The sequence below is a fragment of the Cupressus sempervirens genome, chromosome 1, assembly GCF_028749045.1.
Source record: "Cupressus sempervirens isolate cs-2001-9-10 chromosome 1, ASM2874904v1, whole genome shotgun sequence".
NCBI lineage: Eukaryota > Viridiplantae > Streptophyta > Pinopsida > Cupressales > Cupressaceae > Cupressus > Cupressus sempervirens.
In genome coordinates, this window is record NC_143118.1 from 13521509 (window position 1) to 13545027 (window position 23519).

General features: G+C 35.4%; 1 protein-coding gene across 2 annotated transcripts in view; it reads left to right on the plus strand.

Annotated features, from left to right (window-relative positions):
* The first annotated feature begins 2901 nt into the window (after positions 1-2901).
* PAT2 (protein affected trafficking 2) overlaps positions 2902-23519 on the plus strand; it is a 194888-nt gene continuing 174270 nt past the window's right edge. The window contains exon 1 of one of the 2 annotated variants that reach the window (XM_089815975.1): positions 2902-3328. In XM_089815975.1, coding sequence (XP_089672101.1) covers positions 3113-3328 — 216 coding nt within the window. In that variant the 5' untranslated portion in view covers positions 2902-3112. The remainder of the gene's footprint in view (positions 3329-23519) is intronic. The other variant, XM_089815977.1, reaches the window with a different exon arrangement.

Sequence of the window (23519 nt, forward strand, 5' to 3'; positions counted from 1 at the left end):
GAAAGCTTTTTTAAAGTCCACGAAACAACAAAAAGCCTCGTTCCCCGGAGTGTCCCAAACTTTCTCTATCAAATGCCTGAGAGTGATGCCGTGATCTATAGTAGAGTGTTTTGGTCTAAAGCCTGCTTGCCCTTTTGCACGTTTGCCTTCTGTTTCAGCCCAGTTGCTGATTTTTTGTTCTACCAAACTACCAAATAACTTGCCAAATAGTGGATTGATCATGATGGTTCGGTAATTAGAAGGATTGTTTATATCTCCACTTTTGGCACTTACTTGATATGGTGTCCCTCTCTTTCAGTGGGCTCCAGCTCGGTTCCATTTGAAGACAACAATATGTGCCTCCAATAGGCGGACAGGCAGATCCCAGGTACGCCTTTTCCTTTTATCTTGCATATGATTTTACACCTGTTCAGGCTCCCTTTGTTTCTTCTCCTGGCATTGGTAAGTTTACAACAGTAAAACACTATTAAAAACATATAAACAAGGCACTGGTGGGAATGATATGGTCCTCATGGACGGAACAAACGGGGAAATCACAGATACATCTGCAGATAGGATACTTGTAAAAGTATCATTAACTGATCAACCTATGATAAGAGAGGAACAGTCAGAACTAGATGGGTCCACCTTACATAACACAGGATCTGATAGTAACAGGGTGGCAGAGAATCAGATAGTCAGGGCACCAGTAACAGCAGAACAGCAAACTAGTTTGAAAGAAGCTACGAAACACGACATCTCTGGCAATAGTGGCTTGGTCCTGACATACGGAGATAGTTTAAGGCACAGCAGCATCATCAAGTGGAATCAAGGGAGCTTCCTCATTATTCCAGAACCCTCAGCCGGACACACGAGTTCATTCAATCTTGGAGGGACAAATGGTAATTTGCCCACAAACACTTTGAGCTTATCACAAACCAGCGGACCACTCACAGGAGGCAACTACATCTATGTGAATGCCAAACAATATAAAAGAATAATTAGGCGGAGAAAGATACGAAAGTTTAAAAATGCAAAAAGAGGGAAGTTAGCAACTTTACTTCCGAAACCGATTCCACAAACCCCAAACAGCACAAGGGAGGGAGAACAAAGTCTGAGGCCGACTGAAATCTCTAAAACAATTGAGCAGTTTGATAATATCAGAGATATTAACGGTAAAGGGAAGCCAGATAATTCTCAGGTGATAGACATGGTGGAGGATGGGTTACCGAATAATTACAGCCCCACAAGGACACCTATGACGTGGTATCCAGACATTTTTGTGAATGATTTAGTAGCTATGAAGGAAAGGGTGTGGGCACTTGAGGAGAGGAACCAAATAGAAAGTATCACAATGAAAAGAGTTACTGAAGATAACTGGAAGCTGGCAGCGGAGGTCAAATCACTTAGAGAACAAATTCAAAAATTGCAATTTAATATGGAAAAAGGAGAGTATGAATTAATATTGTTGAAGAAAGAAGTAGGGGAAAAGAGGACAGCAGCAAGTACTATGGGAGAAGGAGAGGCTACAGAAGCAGACAAAAACTCGCAAATGAAAAATATACAAGATGCCATGGCCAATATGGAAATAAAAGAGAATCAACTTAGAGAACAGATTGAAGAAGTTAGATCATGGGCCAACATAGTAAAGGGGCCAGCAAACACTCCTATTGACAACATAGAAAAACAAGTTCGGAGACAGATTAGAGAGGAAAAAGAAAGAAATGAGAAAGCAACAAATATCGTTGTCAAAGGGCTACGAGACTATGGAGAACAGGAGAAAACAACGGATTTAGTTAAAGACTTCTTTAAAGACCAATTAGATTGGCATGGAACAACCATACAAGCTCAAAGAATCGGAAAATGGATTAGAGGAGGCAAAGATAGACATGTTAGAGTGACAATGAAGAATATAGGAGATAAAAATAACATTTTCAGCAAGAGGAAGTTTCTTAGAGGCACACGCATATATCTTGATGATGATCTCACCGTAACTCAGCAAGAAGAAAGGAGGAAGGAATGGGAAAAAGTGAAAACAGCAAGAGGAAAAGGCAAGTGGGCGTGGTTACAAGATGGCAAAGCCCAAATCAGCGACAAAATCACACGCAATAAATAGGAACTCGGGCCCACCCAAGAACATTTAACTATAGTTAGCTGGAACTGTAGAGGTTATCCTTGGAGAAGAGGACCTGGGTTAGGGCCGATAGCTAAAGATAATGACATCATTATGCTTACCGAGACTCATGAGCATGATGGATGTAGAGTTCCAGATTTTGAAGGATATAAGAAGGTATCACTGTGGAATGAAAAGATAGATAATGGTAAGGGGCATGGAGGCATCACCGTTCTAATAAAAGAAACTTGGAGCAGATTTGTAAACTTAGAGAAAGAAGATGTAAACAAGCAGTATATTTGGATAAAAATAACAGAGAATCAGATTTCTACAAGGGTGGCTATATGTTACTTCGCTCCAAAAGGCTCAAAAGTATATAAAAAACATAGGTTGGATCGAGAAGATCCGTTTGTTGCGCTAAAAAAAGACATAACAGCCTTTAGCTCTTTAGGGGAAATAATGTTAATAGGGGATTTCAATGCTAGAACAGCAAACAACCAAACTCTCAATCTTAAGGAGAGTTACAATGAAAACAGAGATCCAATTTGGCTCGAAGAAGAAGGGACACAAAAATGGGAAAGATCTTCGCAGGATAGCATGGGAAAGATTAATCATTTTGGTGCTGAATTACTAGGATTATGCTGCCTATACAACATGGTTATATGCAATGGTATGAAAAAGTGGCCTAAATCAGGAGGCATCACATGCAAAAGACACAATGGACAAAGTGTTGTTGATTATGTTATATGCTCGCAAGACTATGTCGCAAAGATAATTAACTTTGACATAGAAGATTGCCCCATGGAGTTAAAATCTGATCATAACCCCATCTTGATAAGGGTGACTACTCACTTCAAAGATCAACATATTGTCCCAAAACTTCTAGGCTGGTCTGAGCGCTTCGTTTGTGCCCATTATGCCTGAAACAACTAAGTGCAGATAAAACGGACGCGCATTGGCAACTTGTGTGTCGTACTTTAGATTGATTTGACCAAGTGGGCATTGTTGTTTGAAGCGGCAATGTTACCCCAGTTTGCAGAAACAGCAGCAAGCTTTAGCAGGGCTTCAACCCTGATGTTGAGGATGGGCACAGATGCCCACCTCTATGACGATCCTCAGGATGCCAACATAAATTCTCTTCTCGACAGCAAGTTCGATTCAGAGAAGGTCGAGGCATTGAAACGACTTTTGGCCCTTATGTCCCAGGGCTGTGATGTCTCCAATTTCTTCCCTCAGGTTAGATAGATCTTTTCTTAGCTTCTTTTGTTATTAATTAAAGGAATTCGCCCCTTTTGAATTGACGATCTAGGATCGAGGATCTATTTGTATTTTGTTCCTGAACTGGAAGAATTTTTCTTGCTTTAATTGAGAAATCCTAATGAATTAAGCTTCTAAGCTCTCTTTGAGTTCCCGAAATGATTTGCTGGATATAATACTATGGTAAAGCAATTTCCAATTTCACTTATCGTGTGATTTAGCATAGGTTTGAAGGAAAAGTCGGCCTAAAAACATCGTGGATGTCCACGGAAGCTGGGCGGGGTGCCAAATTCGGGCGTTTACTGCAATAAACCCAGGTTCAAATGGTGGGCTGCCTTCCCGTGTTCATGTGGAGCTAGCTACCTTTTGCTTTGACTATCAATGCTAGTTACTCTTGTCCCAATTTTAATATGGTCTTCCCTTATTCGGAGCTTGCAATTGCGAATTGTTGCTTTCTGTGTTCTTCAAGTTGTAGTTGTCTAGCATGATGGACTATGGGCTGCTCTCATTCCAGTATACCAAATGTGAAGCGTGGCTTACCAAGGTTACTCTTCATGCCGTAATTTCTGAACCTAATGTAATAATCAGTAATAAATTCCAGATAACAAAACAAATGGAAGGGATCCGTGTAGCATTCAATAAGTATTTGGTGATTGCAGCCTGTTTCTCTTGCTCGGAAAAATGAATTTTCTAAATCATCAATATCATTGTCCACATTGACATTAGATGTAGGAACGTTTGAAGAACCTTAAGCAATGCCATTCTTGCTTACACTAACACTGTTATCACTTTAGGAGTCTTCAAGTGCAATGTGTTGGGAAGTGGATGCATCCTATTAAGTATGCTTTGACTCCATATTTCACAACTTTCTGTTTCCTTTCTTCTAGCCATGTTGTTCGTGCAAAAGAAGATGCAAGTTGGAATGCACATATGCCAAGGTCTCTACTTTTTCTGATTGATTGTGTTTTACCAAGTGGATGAAAGTATGTTCTTCAGTTCTTCTCAGATGCAAATGAACCAGTGACTTGAGAAGCCAAGGTAGATAAATAGAGCTGTATACTACAGTAATGAATGTAAAAAACAAATTATAAATAAAATTTTAAAGATCAAGAAATAAATATTTATTAAAATTGTGATAAAGTTTTGAATGCAAGGAGTTGCAGGTTTTGGAATTGCTGGTCATAGAAGTACCACTATTTGTCAGCGTTCTTTTTCAACTTATCAAAAAGAACCTTAATGAGCTTATTCATTGGAGTTAAATAATCAATGAACTCACACATGATGACATCCTGCAAATCAAGATTAAGGAAGAGTCTATGAGATGCAACTGGAGTTAAAAATTTCTATATGTGGCAATCCTCATTGTCATAGAAAGAATTTCAACACTTCATTATTTTGAACTCAATGCAGAGGTAACCAAGGTGGTCATTGTGTTCCTTCTTTGTTCTGTAATTTTTTGCACATGTTTGTAGAAAGTTTCTTTAGGATTCTGCTCTTTCTTATTTATGCTGGTCTTTATTTTCTCAATAATTGAGTTGGTGCCATCATATATATCTCGCAAGCAAGGCTTGTCCATGTCAGTTAATGAATCGTAGTCAAAATGGGCTTGATAAACTAAGGAGATGCTCCAGATGATTCAACCTAGAGTGATCTAGGATCATTAGGTTTAAGTTTGTTGCCCATTTAGTGTTTTTTGCTTCCATGTGGACCAAGTTTGGCTAATGACCATCTAGAAATTATGACCTTTGTTCATTTTTGCAAAATATGATCTGCTTCATAACCTATTAGTTCATTTGCATGCTTCTGCTCTACAACATATTTTATCAGTTGCTTCAATGGCACAGGTACATTTTTTTAGGGCAAGCTTTGATGCTTAATCTAGGAATTTCACACAAAGGAACTTTAACCCAACTGTGTGAGATTGAATACTTAACATTGCATCTTGCAAAAATCCAAATATAAACACCATCACCTAGAACCAATATTATGATATTAACATACTTCAAAAAATGAGAATTTGAATCTATTTTGAACTTAGATTTGCTTATGGAGTTAGAACCAGCTGCCATTGTAATTCTTATGGAAAGAAATATTATAAACAACATACTTGAAATCAAATAAAATTTAAAAAACAAAAATGTATATATAGGACGTAGCACTTTTAAAATTTTAGTAGAGTGATACATCATAGCAAAATGGAAGAAAACCAAACTTAACTCTTTTCAAAAATAGTCTTCTATGATCTTTGTGGTAGCTAGTGGACACTTGCACATGTATAAGACTGGTGATGCAATTATTCTGGAGCCATCTATGAGCAATCTTTAGCTTCTGTTGTTGAAGACAAGCAAGAATACTAAATGGAGGTCCAGCCTTTTGGAATGGAACTTGTCTTTTAAATACAAATGAGCTAAAATGAGCTTGTTATGGTGTTTTGAATGTTCTAGAAGGCACTTTAGAGTGGCCAGCTCAAATTAAAAGCAGGAAAAAAGAAAAAGGAAAAAGCACTCTAAAGTTGATTGATTTGCCTTGGGTTCGATTGTGTTTGTCTGGGTCTTCTTCTGGTTCAAATTGGTTCTGGTAACATAGCTTAAAAACCTCATCAAACTGGTTACATTTCATCTTTGGAAAAACTTAGGAATATATATTCATCTTCTTCTTTCCTTTTCCCTTTCATTGGATCAAATGCATGGCTGCATATAGCAGTCCGAGCTCAAGCATGATGGCTCAAATTCTCCAACAGGGATATATACTGGTTGCCAATGGCATTGGTTGGAGTTTGTGGGTTTCGCTAGGATGGGCTGCAGTTATGATCTAAAGTCTTTACAGAAGCAAAGACAAAACAATTTAACAAATAATTATTTGCAGTGTATAGAAGAGAGAGAAAATGAAGTTACATCAAATGTAGAATGTGAATTAAATTACAAATTCATCAGAGTGGAATCTTGCAGAAATAAAAAATTGATACAAGATGATCTCTGTGATTTACCCCCTTGCTACAGATATGAACAGCTTACGATGGGTACTGATACTTCTAATTCCCCTCACATAATTTCATTCTTTACATTGCTTTTTAGAGAGCTGGAACAATAGTTTTTTCACATTCCATAAGGGGCATTATTGTAAGAGAAAAGATATCCTTCCACCTTCAAGGAATTAGTAAATAATATCATAAGAAATGGCAGTTAATTAGTAATGGCAGCTGTTTGGAGATCCAATTTTTTTCTGTTTTTATTCGTTGCTTCAATTCTTTGTAAAATGTAGGTCGTTATATTTGGAAATATCACCATCAATATGATTTCTCTTTGCATTTTCCGAGGGCTAGCCCCCACATATTATGAGATCTTTGTATTTTTGTGTACTTTTTACCAAAAAACACAAAAGAAACAAGAAACTAAATGACTGAGAAGGGAGAAAATTTGAGAAGCCTTAGGTGGATTGAATGTGCAGAGGAACACTGAATGATTTAGTCAAAAATAAATTATTGTGGATCTGGAACTTTCATCTCTAATGTGAACAGAAATGTGGAAATGATTTAGACAATGGAACAGCAAAAAAATTCATAGAAACAATTTTTTTTTCATAACTTAGATTTAATAGTGGCACAAACTCCAAATATCCTAACATTGCAAAATGCAAGACGGAGAAAACACATGCAAGAAAAATTGATTTACTGGGCACGGTTAAATTCCATTGAAACCTGGAAATTAGGTTTTGCAAAAAGAAATTCATCTCCTGCATTAATGAGTAACACAGGCTTCCATTCTGTCAGAAATTGCATTTCATTTTAACAAAAAATAGATCTACTATCACACTGGGGTCCTCAATCTCATGAGAGAGCACATTAATGGCAGAAAACTCATTTGTTCAAGAGTCTTACTTTTTGCAAATAATTTTCTTACCTTGTAGAGTGTAACAACTACATTGTTCAATCTTAGGTGCATGTTTGTGAGCAAAAGGTGGTTGGGGAATCCTTTATTATAGGAAAGCTGAAGCAGAGAGGGATGTGAAGACCTTTCTTTGTTAACTTCTTAAATCCAGTATCTAGGTTAATAGATCAAATCTAGATTTACACTGCTGGATTTATTTGTCATTCCCCTGCCTAATCAGTACTGTTAGCTTGCCTCAGTCGATAGAAAATGATCTTATACATAAGACATGACAATATTTTATTCATCAAAAGCCGTGAACCCATGTCAAAAGCAATGGAATACTGATCATATTTATGGGTATGAAAGATAGTGACTAAGTTAAAAGCAGAGGACACATTAATGAAGGCAGCGTTTATAAAAGGTAGTGTCTGTGATTTATTAAAGAACATTGATTTAAGAAATAGTGACTCTTTTGTTTATTAGAATTAAACAAACTAAAACTGATTACATTTTAAAAGCAGACATTAACCAAGAGTTATGTCTCCTTGAACAGCTATGTCTTTTCTAAGGGATATCTTCATGAAGAGGCATAAGTAAGATATAAAAGTAAAACACTTGGACTGGAGAAGGGCATAGAATCAGTAAGCAATCATTTTTCAAGGCTGATCAATCCCTATCAGAAAGAAACCAATTTACAACAAATCATCGTACCATCAAGGAGATCAATTGGTCCATACAAGGGAGCATCAATACTTTTATCTGATTTCAGAATTAATAAAAGGAGGAAGCCAACGGACTTGATAATTACAAGGTTCTTGGAAATTATCTATCTATCTGTCTGTCTGTTTGTCTATCTATCTGTCCTATCTGTCTGTCTGTCTGTTTATCTATCTCTGTGTCTGCCTATCTATCTATCTAGCTATCTATCTCTCTGTCTGTCTGTTTGTCTATCTATCTGTATGTTTGCTTGTTTGTCTATCTATATGTTTGTCTATCTTTCTATCTATCTGTTTGTCTGTCTATGTGTCTATCTGTCTATGTGTCTGTATGTCTGTTTGTCTGTCTGTTATTATATACTCTCGTTCTTGTTACCATTTTTTTTATACATGCATAATTAATTATATGAACAAGGATCCCTTTAATACTTTGATCCAACAAACTGTCCCATTATGTTGTGAAGGAAGAAATACATGATAGGGAGGCAGCAACATTGATACCTCGATCAAGTACATCGAACCCTAGGGTGGGGCCAAGAGGCTGATGTCCAGGTCTTCATTCTGTGCTCTTGGGCTTGATTGGAAAGGACAGGCTTAAGCTCCTTTTATGATTCTCTGAAGGATTCCATATAGTGGATTGGTTGGTAGGGAAAGCAAGTGGACAAATAAGGAAACATATATGTAATGTCCTCTTTCTAATTTGCCCTATTATTACAATTGCAACAAATTAGGGTTAGGGTTACATCTGCTGCAGGAGTAGACTAGACAGATTATGCTACAGGAAATAACTGTTAGAAACAATAGTCCACCAAGATAACTGAGAGGGGGGGGTGAATCAGTTATCCAATAATTAAAACATTTATCAACCTTAAACAATCTTATCCATTCAACCAAAGTAAACAATAACCATAACAAGATGCACAAATACAATACACTAGATATGTTAACTAGGGAAACCCTTGATCAGAGGGAAAACCCTGGTGGGAATGATGCCCACAAGATGATGTACTAATATAAATATTCCTTGTTAGAGGATGGACGCTGTTAGGAGGATTACAACATTTAGTACATATGAGTCCCTGTTAGGAGACTTTGAATTCTTGTTAGAAGATTCCAACCCTGTTAGGAGTTGTAGAAGACAGAAGGACCTATTGTCCAAACAACTTTTGGGGCAAGACCATTGAACTCACTGTCCAATTGATCTCTCAACTATTCCTTGCAGAATAATTGTGTGTACTGTACTTTTAACTTCTTTCCTCTGTCCTGTCAATCAGACCAATCACTGTCAGACCTTGTAGACCAGGTCACGAACCTCGGATCCAAGTATCAAACTTTGGATCACACAATAAAACCTTGGAAATGAAGTTTCCTTCACTTCCACTCAGCTCTGCTTATCTTCACATTGTGCTCTTTGTGCTTCGTACAATCATTTGCATTCATCCATACATACATCTCTCATGATAAAGGAAATTGTCCTTCCTTTATATCGAATCCATAAAACAATTCCCTGAGTTGGCTGTTACACCTTCTCAATTAATTATTATAGGACCACATTAAGAACACGCTACACTTAGCGATAACATTAATCTTTTGCCTTAGAATTTGAATAACTTTCTGCACACGTAACATTATGACGAGCGAGCTTGTCCACGTCATCACCAACATGTCTTCTTTATGTTTTTAACTTCGTCTTCTTAGAATAACAACTCTGTTAAAGATATAACAAGTTTACCCGAACATGCCTTTGTAAACTCTATCTCAAAATAGTCTTCGCCGAAACTTGCATAACTTCTTCTAGACTTAATATCTTATGCTTCTAGGTTAGCTACGTATACTAGACACATAGTATAATCTCCCTTTAACCTCACTACTAAAAGTACTCAATGATCTGTCCGTACCAACTTGATCATTACTGCTGTTCTTCTGTCAGATACCACAAAAAATGCTATGTTGACATCAATGATAAACACAGTCATGAATGTAACATATCATCATGATAATGATCTAATCATGTTTCTACCATACTCCCCCATAGGAATATCATCAGCATTCATGCTTCCAACAGTAACATGGTTAAATATGCTACAGGAACAAACAAGGATGAAACCATAGTTTAAAATACTGGCGATTAATCGCAAAAAACACGACATTTCATGAAACAACAATGCCTGCGATATAAATGCCATAAATACAGGCCCCAAAATTTCCAAAAAGCGAAGCGATTTTTAGTCAAAAAATCACCATTAATCCGTAGGTTTTGGGGCAAAAAAACGTTGAACAACGTTGATTTTTTGGATCAAATCTATATTCAAATTTCCCATTCGTGTTTTGGGGCACTTAGGGCTTCCAGTCACTCATCGTTTTTGATGTGCTCAAATCTCTGCACTCAACCTTCTAGTTACGACATTTAGACTTTTTTCGTTTTTTCCAGACTTCCAGTTGGATTATAAGTTATGTTGATGTTCATTGTTTTTTGTAAAATTTTATGTAAATTTGATTATAACTTTATGTAAATCTGAATATAATTTTTAAAAAAATTTCATCAATAAATTTTGTTAAAAAAAAAAAAATATTTGTTTTGATAAAAGATTAAAATTTACAATATAGTAATATTAATAATTTTAAATTTAAAAGATTTACATTAAATTTAATTTTTATTAAGTTTTAAATATACTAAATTTAATGTATTTATTTAAATTTAAAATAGTAAATAGTAATACAGTAAATTTAAAGTATTTACAATTTTAAAGAGGAAAGTAATTTAAGTTTACTTTAATATATACATTAATATTGTTTTATTTTCATTTTTAAGAACTGGTAATTTGTAGTAGGCTAGTAGCAATATATTTTACAGATAATTATTAAATAATAGATTTATATTATAATATATAATATATTAGTAGATTTATAATAGATTTTAGACTTTAGTAGATTTATAATAGTTGCTAAGAATATTTTAAGAAATTGTATATTTTTAAATGTTCGATAAAAGTGCCGATTTGTTGCTGATTTTTTCACCGAGTTTTCCAAAATTTTTGGGTCGGCCAAGATATTATTGAGTTTTTAAACTATGGATGAAACAATACATCAAAATTGTGCGAGAGGAAGACATAACAAGAAGATGCTATAGGAAATGCAGAAACTATGAAGAAAGTTAATGTCATGTTTTAAGTGTGTTTTAAATTTTAATGTTTGTAATAAAGTCATATGATGTGGTGGCATAAATGGAGTAGTGATTCGATAAACTCTCCAAGAATAACCACTTAGGACAAATTTGTTTTCATGTTAAGTTGAGTCAGTTTTCTTTAAGTGTTTGATAATTAAGCCAACTAGGAAATCGATGGTTACAGGAAAATTCAAATGGATGGAAAAGTTGGTGGCAGATTCTGATGCCTAATCCCTAATGATTTCAAAAACGGTTTTTGATTTCTTGTTTGTTGATGTTTCATCTTTCCAAAGAAAGGAAGGGAAAGTATTGAATATGAAAATTTTTATGTAACGAAGAGGATCGGAACAACAGGAGGAATAGAAAGTTTTTGAGTTTTGTTTATGATTTTTGTGATTTTCATTTTGAATGTGTGATTTCTTGTTTTTCTTCCAGAACTCGACATCATAAACTCTGAGAATATGCCGATATTCTAATGAGTGCATAATAGAACATTAATTAGTATTTTGAATCCAAATTAAGTTTGCGGATTTTGTAGTTTAGTATAGAATTTTCAATTGTCTAAATCGTGAATGTAAGCATTTGCTATTTTGAGGGTCGCGACAACAAATGGGAGTCTTTTAGACTCTCTGCAATTTGTGGAGGAGTTGTGTATCATATGTTTTATTTTATTTTTATTTTTATTGTTTCAGCTAACTCTGTTTGTATCCACGCGTGAGACAATCTGTGAATATCTTCATATATTCACCGACATGCTGAAATCACATAACTAATACGTGATGTTGGTAAAGGTCGATTCAAACTATGAAATTGCAGATTTGGGAATGGCAGAGGATGTCATGTTCGATGATTTGTCTGTTATTGGGTTCTAAAACAATGCATGTAGAAAAGGTGGTGTAGATTTGAACATGGATAAATGTTGTTTGGTAGTTAGTTTGTAGTTGGGTTGATGTTTAGTTTTTCTTACTCGATGATGATCAAATCACCTGTGTATTTCAATTTAAAATAAAGAAGTGGTTGGTTTGAGTTAAGTTGGTGCAGGAAACCAAATATTGCTATAGGTCATAGAAGTTCTTGTTGCATGTCAGTTTATTAGTCGGTATTAAGAGAGTTAGTTGAGCAACAATCTGAGGTAAGTTAATAGTCAATCCTGAAGGTGTACGAACCCCTTGATGCAGACTTAGTTGAGTGATTCATTTCCTCCTAAGTTTTCCAAGGTCAGAGTAAGAATCCTCAAGTTGTGTGAAGTTGCATGTTGTATATACTTGATCAAGAGTCCTCAGTAGGATCAATCAAGGTGGTGACCAATACATAATTAGCTAAAAAGGTTGAGGAGCAAGAAGAGCTCTATTAGAAAGAGAATAGAGAAGTGAAGGGTATGTTCCTATACAGAATACAATGTGCAGATCGTGAAGGTTTCTAGATTGATGAGTGTGAGCCTTTGAAGAAACCCTTTGAGTTGAGTATATCCACGAAAGCTTTTTCAGCGTCCAGCTTTGCATCATAATGGAAGAAGAAGCAGAAAGACAAAGATACAACCAAAGACATTCTATATTTCAGATAAAGTGCAAGTGCAAGAACAAGGTATGCAAAGTTATAGTTGACAATGGTTCCTTTGAAAATATAATCTCAGCAGAAATGGTTGAGAAACTGAATCTTCCAAGAGTACCTCATGATTTACCTTACAGAGCATATGGGTTAGGAGATGAACTGTGGATTGATGTCTTTGAAAAGTCATACGTTTCTTTTAATATTGGACCATATTTTGATACTATTGAATGTGATATTATGCCTTTAAAAGATTGTCACTTGATTTTGGGAAGAGCATGGCAATATGACAGCTCACCCATATATGATTGTAGAGAGAACACATATACCGTCAACAAGGATTGAAGGAAGATGGTTTTGTTTCCATTGAAGGATGATGAAACATGGAAGGAATCAAAAAGTTTAGGCCTTATTGATAGGATAGCATTTCTAATGCATGATGAAGTGAAAGAGGAAGTGAAAGAATTTTTGGTAGAGGATAATGAAACTGTGGAGAAGGCAGCCATAAAGAGTGCAGATGTATGTGAAGTTGGGACAGAAATCTCAATAATGACAGATGTCAGTTGTCCTTTGGAAGGGCAAGAACATGAAGTGCAGAAAAAACTTAAATTGCAGCAAGAAGAAGTGCAACAAGTAAATGTTGATGAGAAGGATAAAGAGGAAAGTCCTATGGGATTTGAGTGTGATAAAAGTTATGGTTGGAACAATAATGTGTCCTTTGAAAATAGAGATGAGTACAATGCTGGAATGTACTCCTATGAAAGAGAGTTTGGAGGAAAATGATGAAGCCTTGAAATTTCATGGTGAAGTGAAATGCCAAGAGGGATGGCATGAGGATGAAAACAAAGAATGTGTAGCAGCAGGTCATGAAGAAGAATTTGATTTATGGGAAGAGTTTGCAGCCATCTTGGGAGAATAGCAAAGGTGTGGTGGTAGTATATAGACTCAACATGAAGAAGTTTCCAAAGATGAGATATCAAATGATGTTATGGACAAAGAAGAAGAGGCTGAATATGCTTATAACAAAGTGACAAATAATTTTTAGGACTTAAACTTCAGAATACTGATTAAAGTGTATGCAACAATAATAAAAATTCAGAAAGTGATAAAGTTACAAGTGTATGTAGCAGCCATACAAATTCAAAATATAATGAAGTGGATTCATAGTGAGTAACTAATTGTTTTTAGTTTACCAATGGGAGACAAGCCAAAGGTAAAGATAAAGGAGAAAGAGAAAATTCCAAATATACAAGTTCGAGCAAGGCGAAGTTTTTTAGGGGAGGACAAGTACAAACCAAAAGTCAAGTTGAAGGGATCCATATGTTTTTCTAATGCTTTGTTTTGCAGGTGTTTCCAAGGGACTTGGAAACTTTTGAAATTCGGGAATATGCTGTAGGAGTAGACTAGATAGATTATGCTACAGGAACTAACATGGTTAAAAATGCTACAAGAAGAAACAAGGATGAAACAATACATCATAATTGTGCGACAGGAAGACATAACAAGAAGATGCTACAGGAAGTGCAAAAACTATGAAGAAAGTTAATGTCATGTTTTAAGTGTGTTTTAAATTTTAATGTTTGTAATAAAGTCATATGATGTGGTGGCATAAATGGAGCAGTGATTCGATAAACTCTCCAAGTATAGCCACTTAGGACAAAGTTGTTTTTATGTTAAGTTGAGTCAGTTTTCTTTAAGTGTTTTTTGGTGTGTGTTTGATAATTAAGCCAACTAGGAAATCAATGGTTACAAGAAACTTCAAACAAATGGAAAAGTTAGTGACAGATTCTGATACCTAATCCCTAATGATTTCAAAAACGGTTTTTGATTTCTTATTTCTTGACGTTTCATATTCCCAAAGAAAGGAAGGGAAAGTATTGAAAATGCAGATTTTTATGTAATGAAGAGGATCGAAACAACAGGCGGAATAGAAAGTTTTTGAGTTTTGTTTATGATTTTTGTGATTTTCATTTTGAATGTGTGATTTCTTGTTTTCTTTCCAGAACTCGACAGTGTAAACTCTGAGAATATGCCGATATTCTAATGAGTGCATAATAGAACATTAATTAGTATTTTGAATCCAAATTAAGTTTGCAGATTTTGCAGTTTAGTATAGAATTTTCAATTGTCTGAATCGTGAATGTAAGCATTTGCTGTTTTGAGGGTTGCGACAACAAATGAGAGTCTTTAAGACTCTCTGCAATCTGTGGAGGAGTTGTGTATCATATGTTTTATTTTATTTTTATTTTTATTGTTTCAGCTAACTCTGTTTGTATCCACGCATGAGACAATCTGTGAATATCTTCATGTATTCACCGACATGCTGAAATCACATAACTAATACGTGATGTTGGTAAAGGTTGGTTCGAACTATGAAATTGCAGATTTGGGAATGACAGAGGATGTCATGTTCGATGATTTGTCTATTATTGGGTTCTAAAACAGTGCATGCGGAAAAGGTGGTGTAGATTTGAACATGGATAAATGTTGTTTGGTAGTCAGTTTGTAGTTGGGTTGATGTTTAGTTTTTCTTACTCGAAGATGATCAAATCATCTATGTATTTCAATTTATATAAAGAAGTGGTCGGTTTGAGTTAAGTTGGTGCAGGAAACCAAATGTTGCTACATGAGGTCAAAGAAGTTCCTGTCACATGTCAGTTTATTAGTTGGTATTAAGAGAGTCAGTTAAACAACACTCTAAGGTAAGTTAGTAGTCGATCCTGAAGGTGCATGAACCCCTTGATGCAAACTTAGTTGAGTGATTCATTTCCTCCTAAGTTTTCTAAGGTGAGGCTCTACATCAACATCTTACCAAGTAAAATATCTCTTTAAATAATGCAATATTGGATTTGAATTCTGCAATTATATAACATTAGAAATACACACACATGTTCAATCTCTCAGTTATTTGGGTTCGACATGATCACTTCATACTCATATGTTTTCAATAATATTATATAGACACATTTGGCATTGGAGGAAGAAACATGATGGGTACCTCCAAAGTTACTTCTATGATAAGCTCAAGTGCTGAGTAAATGCTAGAACTCTCTTGGTTTGGGTGGGCATGTAATATGGACATCCACTAAGGTGGTCTACTCAATGGGTTCCTTGTGGAGTTGGGTGGAGGTCGTTAGGGGGTCTCTTTGTCCATGTAAGAGCCCTCTTGTCCCTAGGAGTTAGTTATATGATCAACTCTAGGGTTGCTTACATAGATAGCCCTCATATAACCCTCCTCTTTCAGCCTAGGCTTGTTCTACAAGATGGGTTTCAAACATTTAGGCATATCTTATATTCTATCATGTGATTATACACCTAAGCATTATCTATTTATGCATAAGCATTACAAACACACGCTCACCACAATTGATTGTGAAAAGAGTGTTGAGAAGGGTAGATCCTAAATAACACCAAACTGATGTATTATGTATTAAAACATTGTAATGTTTCCTTAATGGTCATCTTAGTTAGTCTGTAGTTTATATTTCCGTCTTTTGTTCACATTTGTTTCTTTTAGAAACATCGTCTTTGTAAATCTATATAAGGAGCTTTCATCTTCTTTTTTTAATACAACATTAATTTACCATAACATGGTATCAAAGTGGGTCGATGGGATTTCATTAAATTTGATAACTTTTAAAGAAAAATTTGAGCCCATGTGATTTTTAATTTTTTTCTATAACTTTATTTATTTATTTTTTTAAAACAAAAATTATTGAAGGTATTTTATGAAAGTTTTGTGATTCGTCTTTGAAGATTTTTTCTGAAAATCGCAAGCTTGCTCAAGAGTTTTGATTGCACAATTTCCTGGTTTGAGCATAAGTCTTTGATTTTTGGAGGTTGCATATACTTGCATGTGCATTTCATGAGTTGCATGTTGCTTACATGTGTATTTGTGAGCTGCAGCGTGCTTGCATTCGTTGTTTTACCACGTGAAGTCTTGTATTTTTCTCTATGAAAGATTCATGGGTTTTCATAATTTTTGCACTTCGAAAGTTTCTGATGGGCTTTTATAATTTTTCCCTTGAATAATTTTTGATGGGTTTTCATAATTTTTTCCTTAAAATACTATTTGTTAGGTTTTATTAAATTTTTCCTCAAAATATATGGCAGGTTTTCATATCTTTTCCCTCTAAAAAATCATGGGTGAGTTATAATAAAATCTTCCTCAAAAATTATTTGTTGGATTTTAATCAAGGTTGCATGGGGACGAGGGTATTTTGGGTACTTAGGGTACTAGTACGGGTATGGGTATGACTATTTTTCAAAATAGGGTATAGGGATGCTTAGGCAAGACAAACTTTTTTTCAATACAATTTAATATTTATAGAAAATCTTAAAATGAGTCATGACAATGGTTTTTCAAAACAAGTACAGTGATAAAGTTTGCAAATGTAATGTATTGTTTTCAGTTTTGGATTTGCAATATGTTTGTTAAAATAATATATGATAAATGTTTAGATGCATAACAAAGATGGCAAACTTTAAACATGAACAAGAAGATCATAAATCATATAACAATGACATATTGCAATGATAAACTTTTGACTTGAACAGTGATAAAATTTACTACTGATTAGTATTGTATAAAAGTCTCTAACAGATTTTGTATTGAATCAGGCTTGATAAACAACAAGCTGATACACAAACAAAAACCGAAACAAAATGAAAAATCTTAATCAAGGTCCTTAGCTATGATGCTCTCTACTAAGCACCCAATACTTGGGATACGTCTACTCAGTACTTGGGTACTTGGGCATGTGTTGCGGGGGTGTGGGTACACATATGCAACCTAGGTTTTAATAAATCTTTCCTCAAAAGTTATCTTTTGGTTTTACCATTTTTTCCTAAAAAACAAAGCTCTGTATTCTGTGGTCTATATTTTGGATTATGCTGTCTGGTTTTGATTTATTTTTCACCTCAAAAACCGTGTATATTTTTTTGTGGTTTTTCTCTTAAAAAATTGTGGCTTTTTGCAGTTTGTTTTGAGTTGTAGTGCTCATTTGCAAAAGTTCTTGGTGAATCATCTTGCAATCTGTTTTGGGTCGTTGTGTTCATTTGCATAAAGGGTTTGGCAATTTTCTTCAAAATAGTGGTTTCAGTTTCATCTTGGTGTCTTTGGCTATAGTGAATAATACCTTTGTTACCCAACATCAGATTAAATGGCTTCTTGGTCAGTAACATTTTATAAATCTAGGGAGGGTCTCAGCAGCAACAAAATGCTCTAAAGAATTTATCAACACAAGACATGTACAATCTTTCGCAGGGTAGTAGAGAATGATCATTAAGGGAGGGTATTAAAACATTGTAATGTTTCTTTAATTGTCATCTTAGTTAGTCTTTAGTTTATTAGGTAGTTTCTATTTCCATCTTTTGTTCATGATTGCTTGTTTTAGAAACATTATCTTTGTAAATCTAAGGAGCTTTCATCAACTATGTTTAGTAAAACATTAATTTACCATAACATTATGCCTGATATTAAGATCAATTCCTTTGCTGTATTGTGTTTAGACTTCTATGATCGAATTTAGAATTATTCACCCTTGAGTGTTTCGATCTACCTTGATGAATGGTTTTGGCTGGCTGATTGTTTTCCATCTGCTAAATGTCTCTTGTGCTGATTGTACTTGAGTGATTGGTTGATGCTTGATCTGCTGATCATTATTGCTTCTGCTCCTCGGTTCCATGACTTTCTTCAATCAATTTTTGTACCTATATATTTCTTGGAAGAGGGATGCCTGTGGGAAGTTGCTGCTTTCCTTAGAGACAGTCACACCTTTTCATAATCACGCCTTTTCTTAACAGAACCAACCACTGCATTATTTGTTTACTAACTGCTGGCTTTAGTTTGTTCGTTTATTGCTAATAAATTGCTGTCTTTTATATGTACTGCCTTTGTAGACTAAATTGGTGCACATATAAATTTCAAAAGTCATGTAAACAATGATTGCCATCCTCTGGTCTATTCTAGGATATTCGCTGCCTGCCTTCCTAAACTGGGTTGATTCAGATTATATTTATATACACATTTTCCCTTTCTTACACGAGTGGGCTCCTTAATATAGTGACCATTAGTTTAATAGCATCTTGTATAGTCGGTCTTCACCGAAGCAACTAAACTTTATTCATTTTATTTTTATCTTGGCCTCAATCGTGAAAATGTCGTCCATCTTGCATACTTTTTAATTATAAACCCTAGGTTCGCGCTTCATATCCCTTTAGGCTATTCATTTTCAGAACTATGGCTAGTTTGTAGTTTTAGGTGGGGCATGACAAGGGATAGGGGTGCCGATACAAGCATCCCACTAGGTAGACCAGTCCATGTTGGATGTCCATGGTGCCTACCACTTGGGGCCAAGAGGGTGAGTGTCTTCTCTTGGGCTCAATGTGAAGATTGCTTTGTGTGGATCCTATCATGCTTCTTCATTCAAACTCTAATGTCATCAGACCTATCTAATGAATTCTGATAATTACACGTGTTTGTACACATATAATTGTGATTACGAAGCCTATTGGAAATTATATATCTATCTATCTATCTATCTATATATATATATATATATATATATATATATATATATATATATATATATATATATATATATATATATATATATATATATATATATATATATATATATATATATATATATATATATATATATATATATATATATACACACACACACACACACACATTCAATATTGTTCAATATGGTTGCACGACATATATCAGGGTTTGTCCTGTTAAAAGGCATTTGAAATGGTAAATTTATACCTCTAACAATCTTTCATTTATTTTTTGAATGAAATTTGTGATTTTACTATTTTAGGGCAAGATTTAGGGCAATCTCAAAATCGGACACTAAATTATTTAATAAAATAAAGCAATGGAAAACTAGAAAAGCAAATCACATGTATAGACAATTTTTCTGCTATTCAATCATCAGTTCATCATTCAAAATAACTTCAGAATTTACAAGAGCTCCTGCTACTCAGGAAAATGGCTCTGAGATAAATTACAATTAAAATATCGTACCTAGAAACCCTAGTTGAGTCCTATGGAATGTACCCTTTTGCTGGATGGTTCACATGTGCAACTGAGTTGCTCCTTGAATTTTGTGCTGCTGATTGCCTTCTCCTTTGCTGCAATCTTCCTCTCTGCAATCAATGTGTCCTCTCTAACCCTTGGCTTCCTTATATAATTTTGAGTTGGGCTAAATCTCTAATTTGGCCAGGATTAAATCTAATCTTGACTTGAGACCAGTAGTCCAAAAAATCAACTTAAATAGAGAATATCATCACAGGGTCCCAATGGCTGGCATACACCAAGATGCTATATGAATGTGAGTTGGGGGGAACATCAAATCTCAGTTATCAAAAGTACACCCGAGCTTTTCAATGTTAAAGATGTTACCTAAGGCATAAGAAGGTCAGCAAGGGGGAAAGCCCAACATATCGATTTGCTGCAAGCTGAATATTTAGAATGGGGCATTGATATTTTTGCACCTCATATTTATTGTATTTTCAACAATGTTAATTAGGGATTTCCGAAAAATTGGACTACTAGTGTGGTGATTCCCCTTCACAAAAGAGGCGACATAAATAACCCTTCAAACTATTGGACTATCATGGTTAATCTTCTCCTTGGCAAGCTATTTGGTAGCATGGTAGAATGGAAAATCAACAAATGGGCAGAAATAGAGGGCAAAAGAGCTAAGGGACGGCTGATTTTACACCAAAATATTCCACCATCAATCACAAGGTCACACCCTTAGATTCTTGGTTAGAAAAATATGGAACACCCAAGGGGCTGAGGCCTTTTGCTGGTTTGTTGACTTTAAAGAAGCCTTTGACATGGTGCCACATGACAAGCTTTGGGATAGAATAGAAGAATTGGAAATCCCTAAAGAGCTTAGGGCTGCTGTACATAGACTTTATGAGCAGGTTAAGGCTAAAATCAGAACTACAGAGGGGATGTTAGGATGCTTTGGAATGATATTGGGTCAAATAGGGGTGCCTGCTCTCTCCAACTTTGTTTGGGTTTTATATTGATATGTGGGAAGAATGGTTAAACAAGACCAATGGAGATGGGGTTCAACTAGCTAGCTATGTTATAAAACTACTTTTGTATGCAGATGATCTCCTTTTAATAGCCAAAATGGTCAATTGGCTGAGAGAGCACACTTGAAGGCATTGGAAACCTTTTGTCAAGAGGTGGGAATGCAAGTGAATGCCAGTACAACCTAGGTGATTACCTTCTCTTTGAAAAGAAGTAGGAGAAGACTTCATGCATGTTCCTTTTTGAAGGAAATCCTTTAAAGATAGTGATTGAGTACAACTATTTGGGGATTGATTCTCAAAACAAACTTAGTTGGGAAACACACAGAGCAAAAAGAATTCAAGGGCAATGGAAAGTGTTGTCTTCTTTACTAAATAAGTGTAGGAATGCTGATTTGTGGGATTGGAAGACCAAAAAAATGTTGTTTGGGCTATTAGTTATCCCAGTGATCTTGTATGGGTGTGAAATTTGGGCCAGCAACATGTCAGATCATAAATGGAGACAAGTAGAAAGAATTCAGAAACATCTTATATCAGAAGCCTCTAAATTGAAACAACAGTGCCTCATGAGATCTTATTGCTAGAAATTGGTACCTTTCCCTTAGAAGCTTCAACAATGATTTGACTATTGAGTTACATAAAGAAAACTCAAAGTATGGAAAGTGACCACTAGCCTAAGTTAGTCATAGAGGGAAGACTAGATAGAAGAAAGAGAACGTGGATGAAGCAAAGTGACAAATGGATGAAAAAGTGGGATGTTAATAATCAGGAGTGTTTGGTTAGCAATGAAGAAATAAAGAAATTTGTTTGGGAAATATTTCAAAGTATCATATGGTCAAAGCATAATGGGTGGGAAAAATATATTGCATCAAACAATTTAACCCCACAATAGATCATGAGGGAAAAGCATATATAGGAGCAAAAATTAAACGGAGAGCAAAAATGCTTTTAGCCCAACTTAGAACTAGCTCTCACCATTTGAGGTGCGAATGGGTAGATGCCTTGTGTCGAAAGAGGAGTCGGAAAACATGACATGCCTATTCTGCGACACAAAGGTGGTTGAGACAGAGCATCATTTTATCATGGAGTTCTTGGCTTTACAGGGACACCAGATCTAGTTATGTGGAAATTTTAGAGGAAGGTAGCTTAAACTACCCATTTGAGGAAAAATAGTTAGGTAGAATCACAAACTTGATTATCAAGATTCATCGTTGGAGGAAAGAGTTGACCAAGAGGTTGCAACTTGTCTAAGTTCTGAGCTTCTTTTTCGGGGGCATGTGCTAGTTTGCGAGTTCCATAGGCTAGTTTGGCCTCATGGACGTTATTAAAATCTTTTATCCATTCATTCAATCATTAAAGCCTAAATTTAGGCACTTCATTAAGTTAAACTCACTTTATGAAAAAAGATGTTTTCTTTATTTAGTAGATTAATCAAGTGAACTACTAAGTGTAAGCGACAATTAATAAAATTTCCAAAAGTTGGACACACCTAGCGAAAACACCTATCTGAGCTACAATCATTAACACTCCCTCTTTGTGAGAGATGTATTCACCACTACTCTAAGCTTGTCTCAAAAAAAAAACTAACTGCCCTTTCACCAAGGGTTTGGTGAGTATGTTTGCAACTTGCTCATCTGTTGGAATATATTGGAGTTTAACTACTTCCCTTAGAACCTTGTCTTTGGTGGAATGATATATGATCTTGATGTGCTTTGACCTATCACGAAACACTGTATTCTTGGAGAGTTTGATGCAACTTTGTTTGTCAAAATGAATCACAATAGACTATTGGAAATGTGCTAGCATCCTTCGTGGGGATTTGTGACATGGTTTAACAACCTCTTGTGTCTTCAATAAGACTAGTTGTTGTATTGAGAATCAACAAGTTGATCTTTTGGTGCAACGATAACCACTACTAGCAAGTTTATTAGAGCTTGGTCATAGGTTTGTATCCACGCAGGCGATAATGAGTAACATTGGGAGGGGGGTTGTCGGTAGTGTGGCAATGCTCCTTATGGGGATTTGCAACATGGTTTAATAACATCCCATGTCTTCTATAAGGCTAGTGGTTGTATCAAGCATTGACAGGTTTATCTTTTGGTGCAACAACAACGACTACTAAACATAGACTCCAACTTCTAACCAAATAAAATTTGTAGCATCTTGTGAAGCCAAATTGCTTCACAACTTGCCAAACTTGCTGCCACGTGCTCAACTTTTTCCAAACTGAGTGCTAGTAAGGCCTTCTTCCTACAGAACAAGGAGATCAAGGTTGACCTTGAATTGTAAGAACACCTTGATGCGATTTGTACTACTTCCTGCCTAATCGAATTGAAGTAGCACCCCATTGCGATCTATATGACTCCTTGCCTAGTTTAAATTAGAATAGCAATACGATTTGTATTACTTCCTGCCTAATCGAATTGAAGTAACACCCCGTTGTGATCTATAGTAATCCTTGCCTAGTTTAAATTAGAATAGCGATGCAACTTCACCCCATCTCGACAAGGTTCCTCAAGTCATACTCCATTGCACCAACAAATATCTAAGAACACGCTTTGCTTGTGATCCAATAAACCTGCCTTGTCTCCACCATGTACAGACTCAAAGTGTTCACAATAAAACAATTCTCTAGTTGAATATTGATTAGGTACATGAATGAGCTTATCAATTGCTTGTACTGTTTGGAATCTACCAACTTTGACTTTGAAGAATCCACCTTCTTTAGGTTGGTCACAATTAGAGTAGCCACTAATTTACTAATCTCCATCTTGAATCTCTTCAGGGTTTGTCTTGTCCAAGGAAGATTT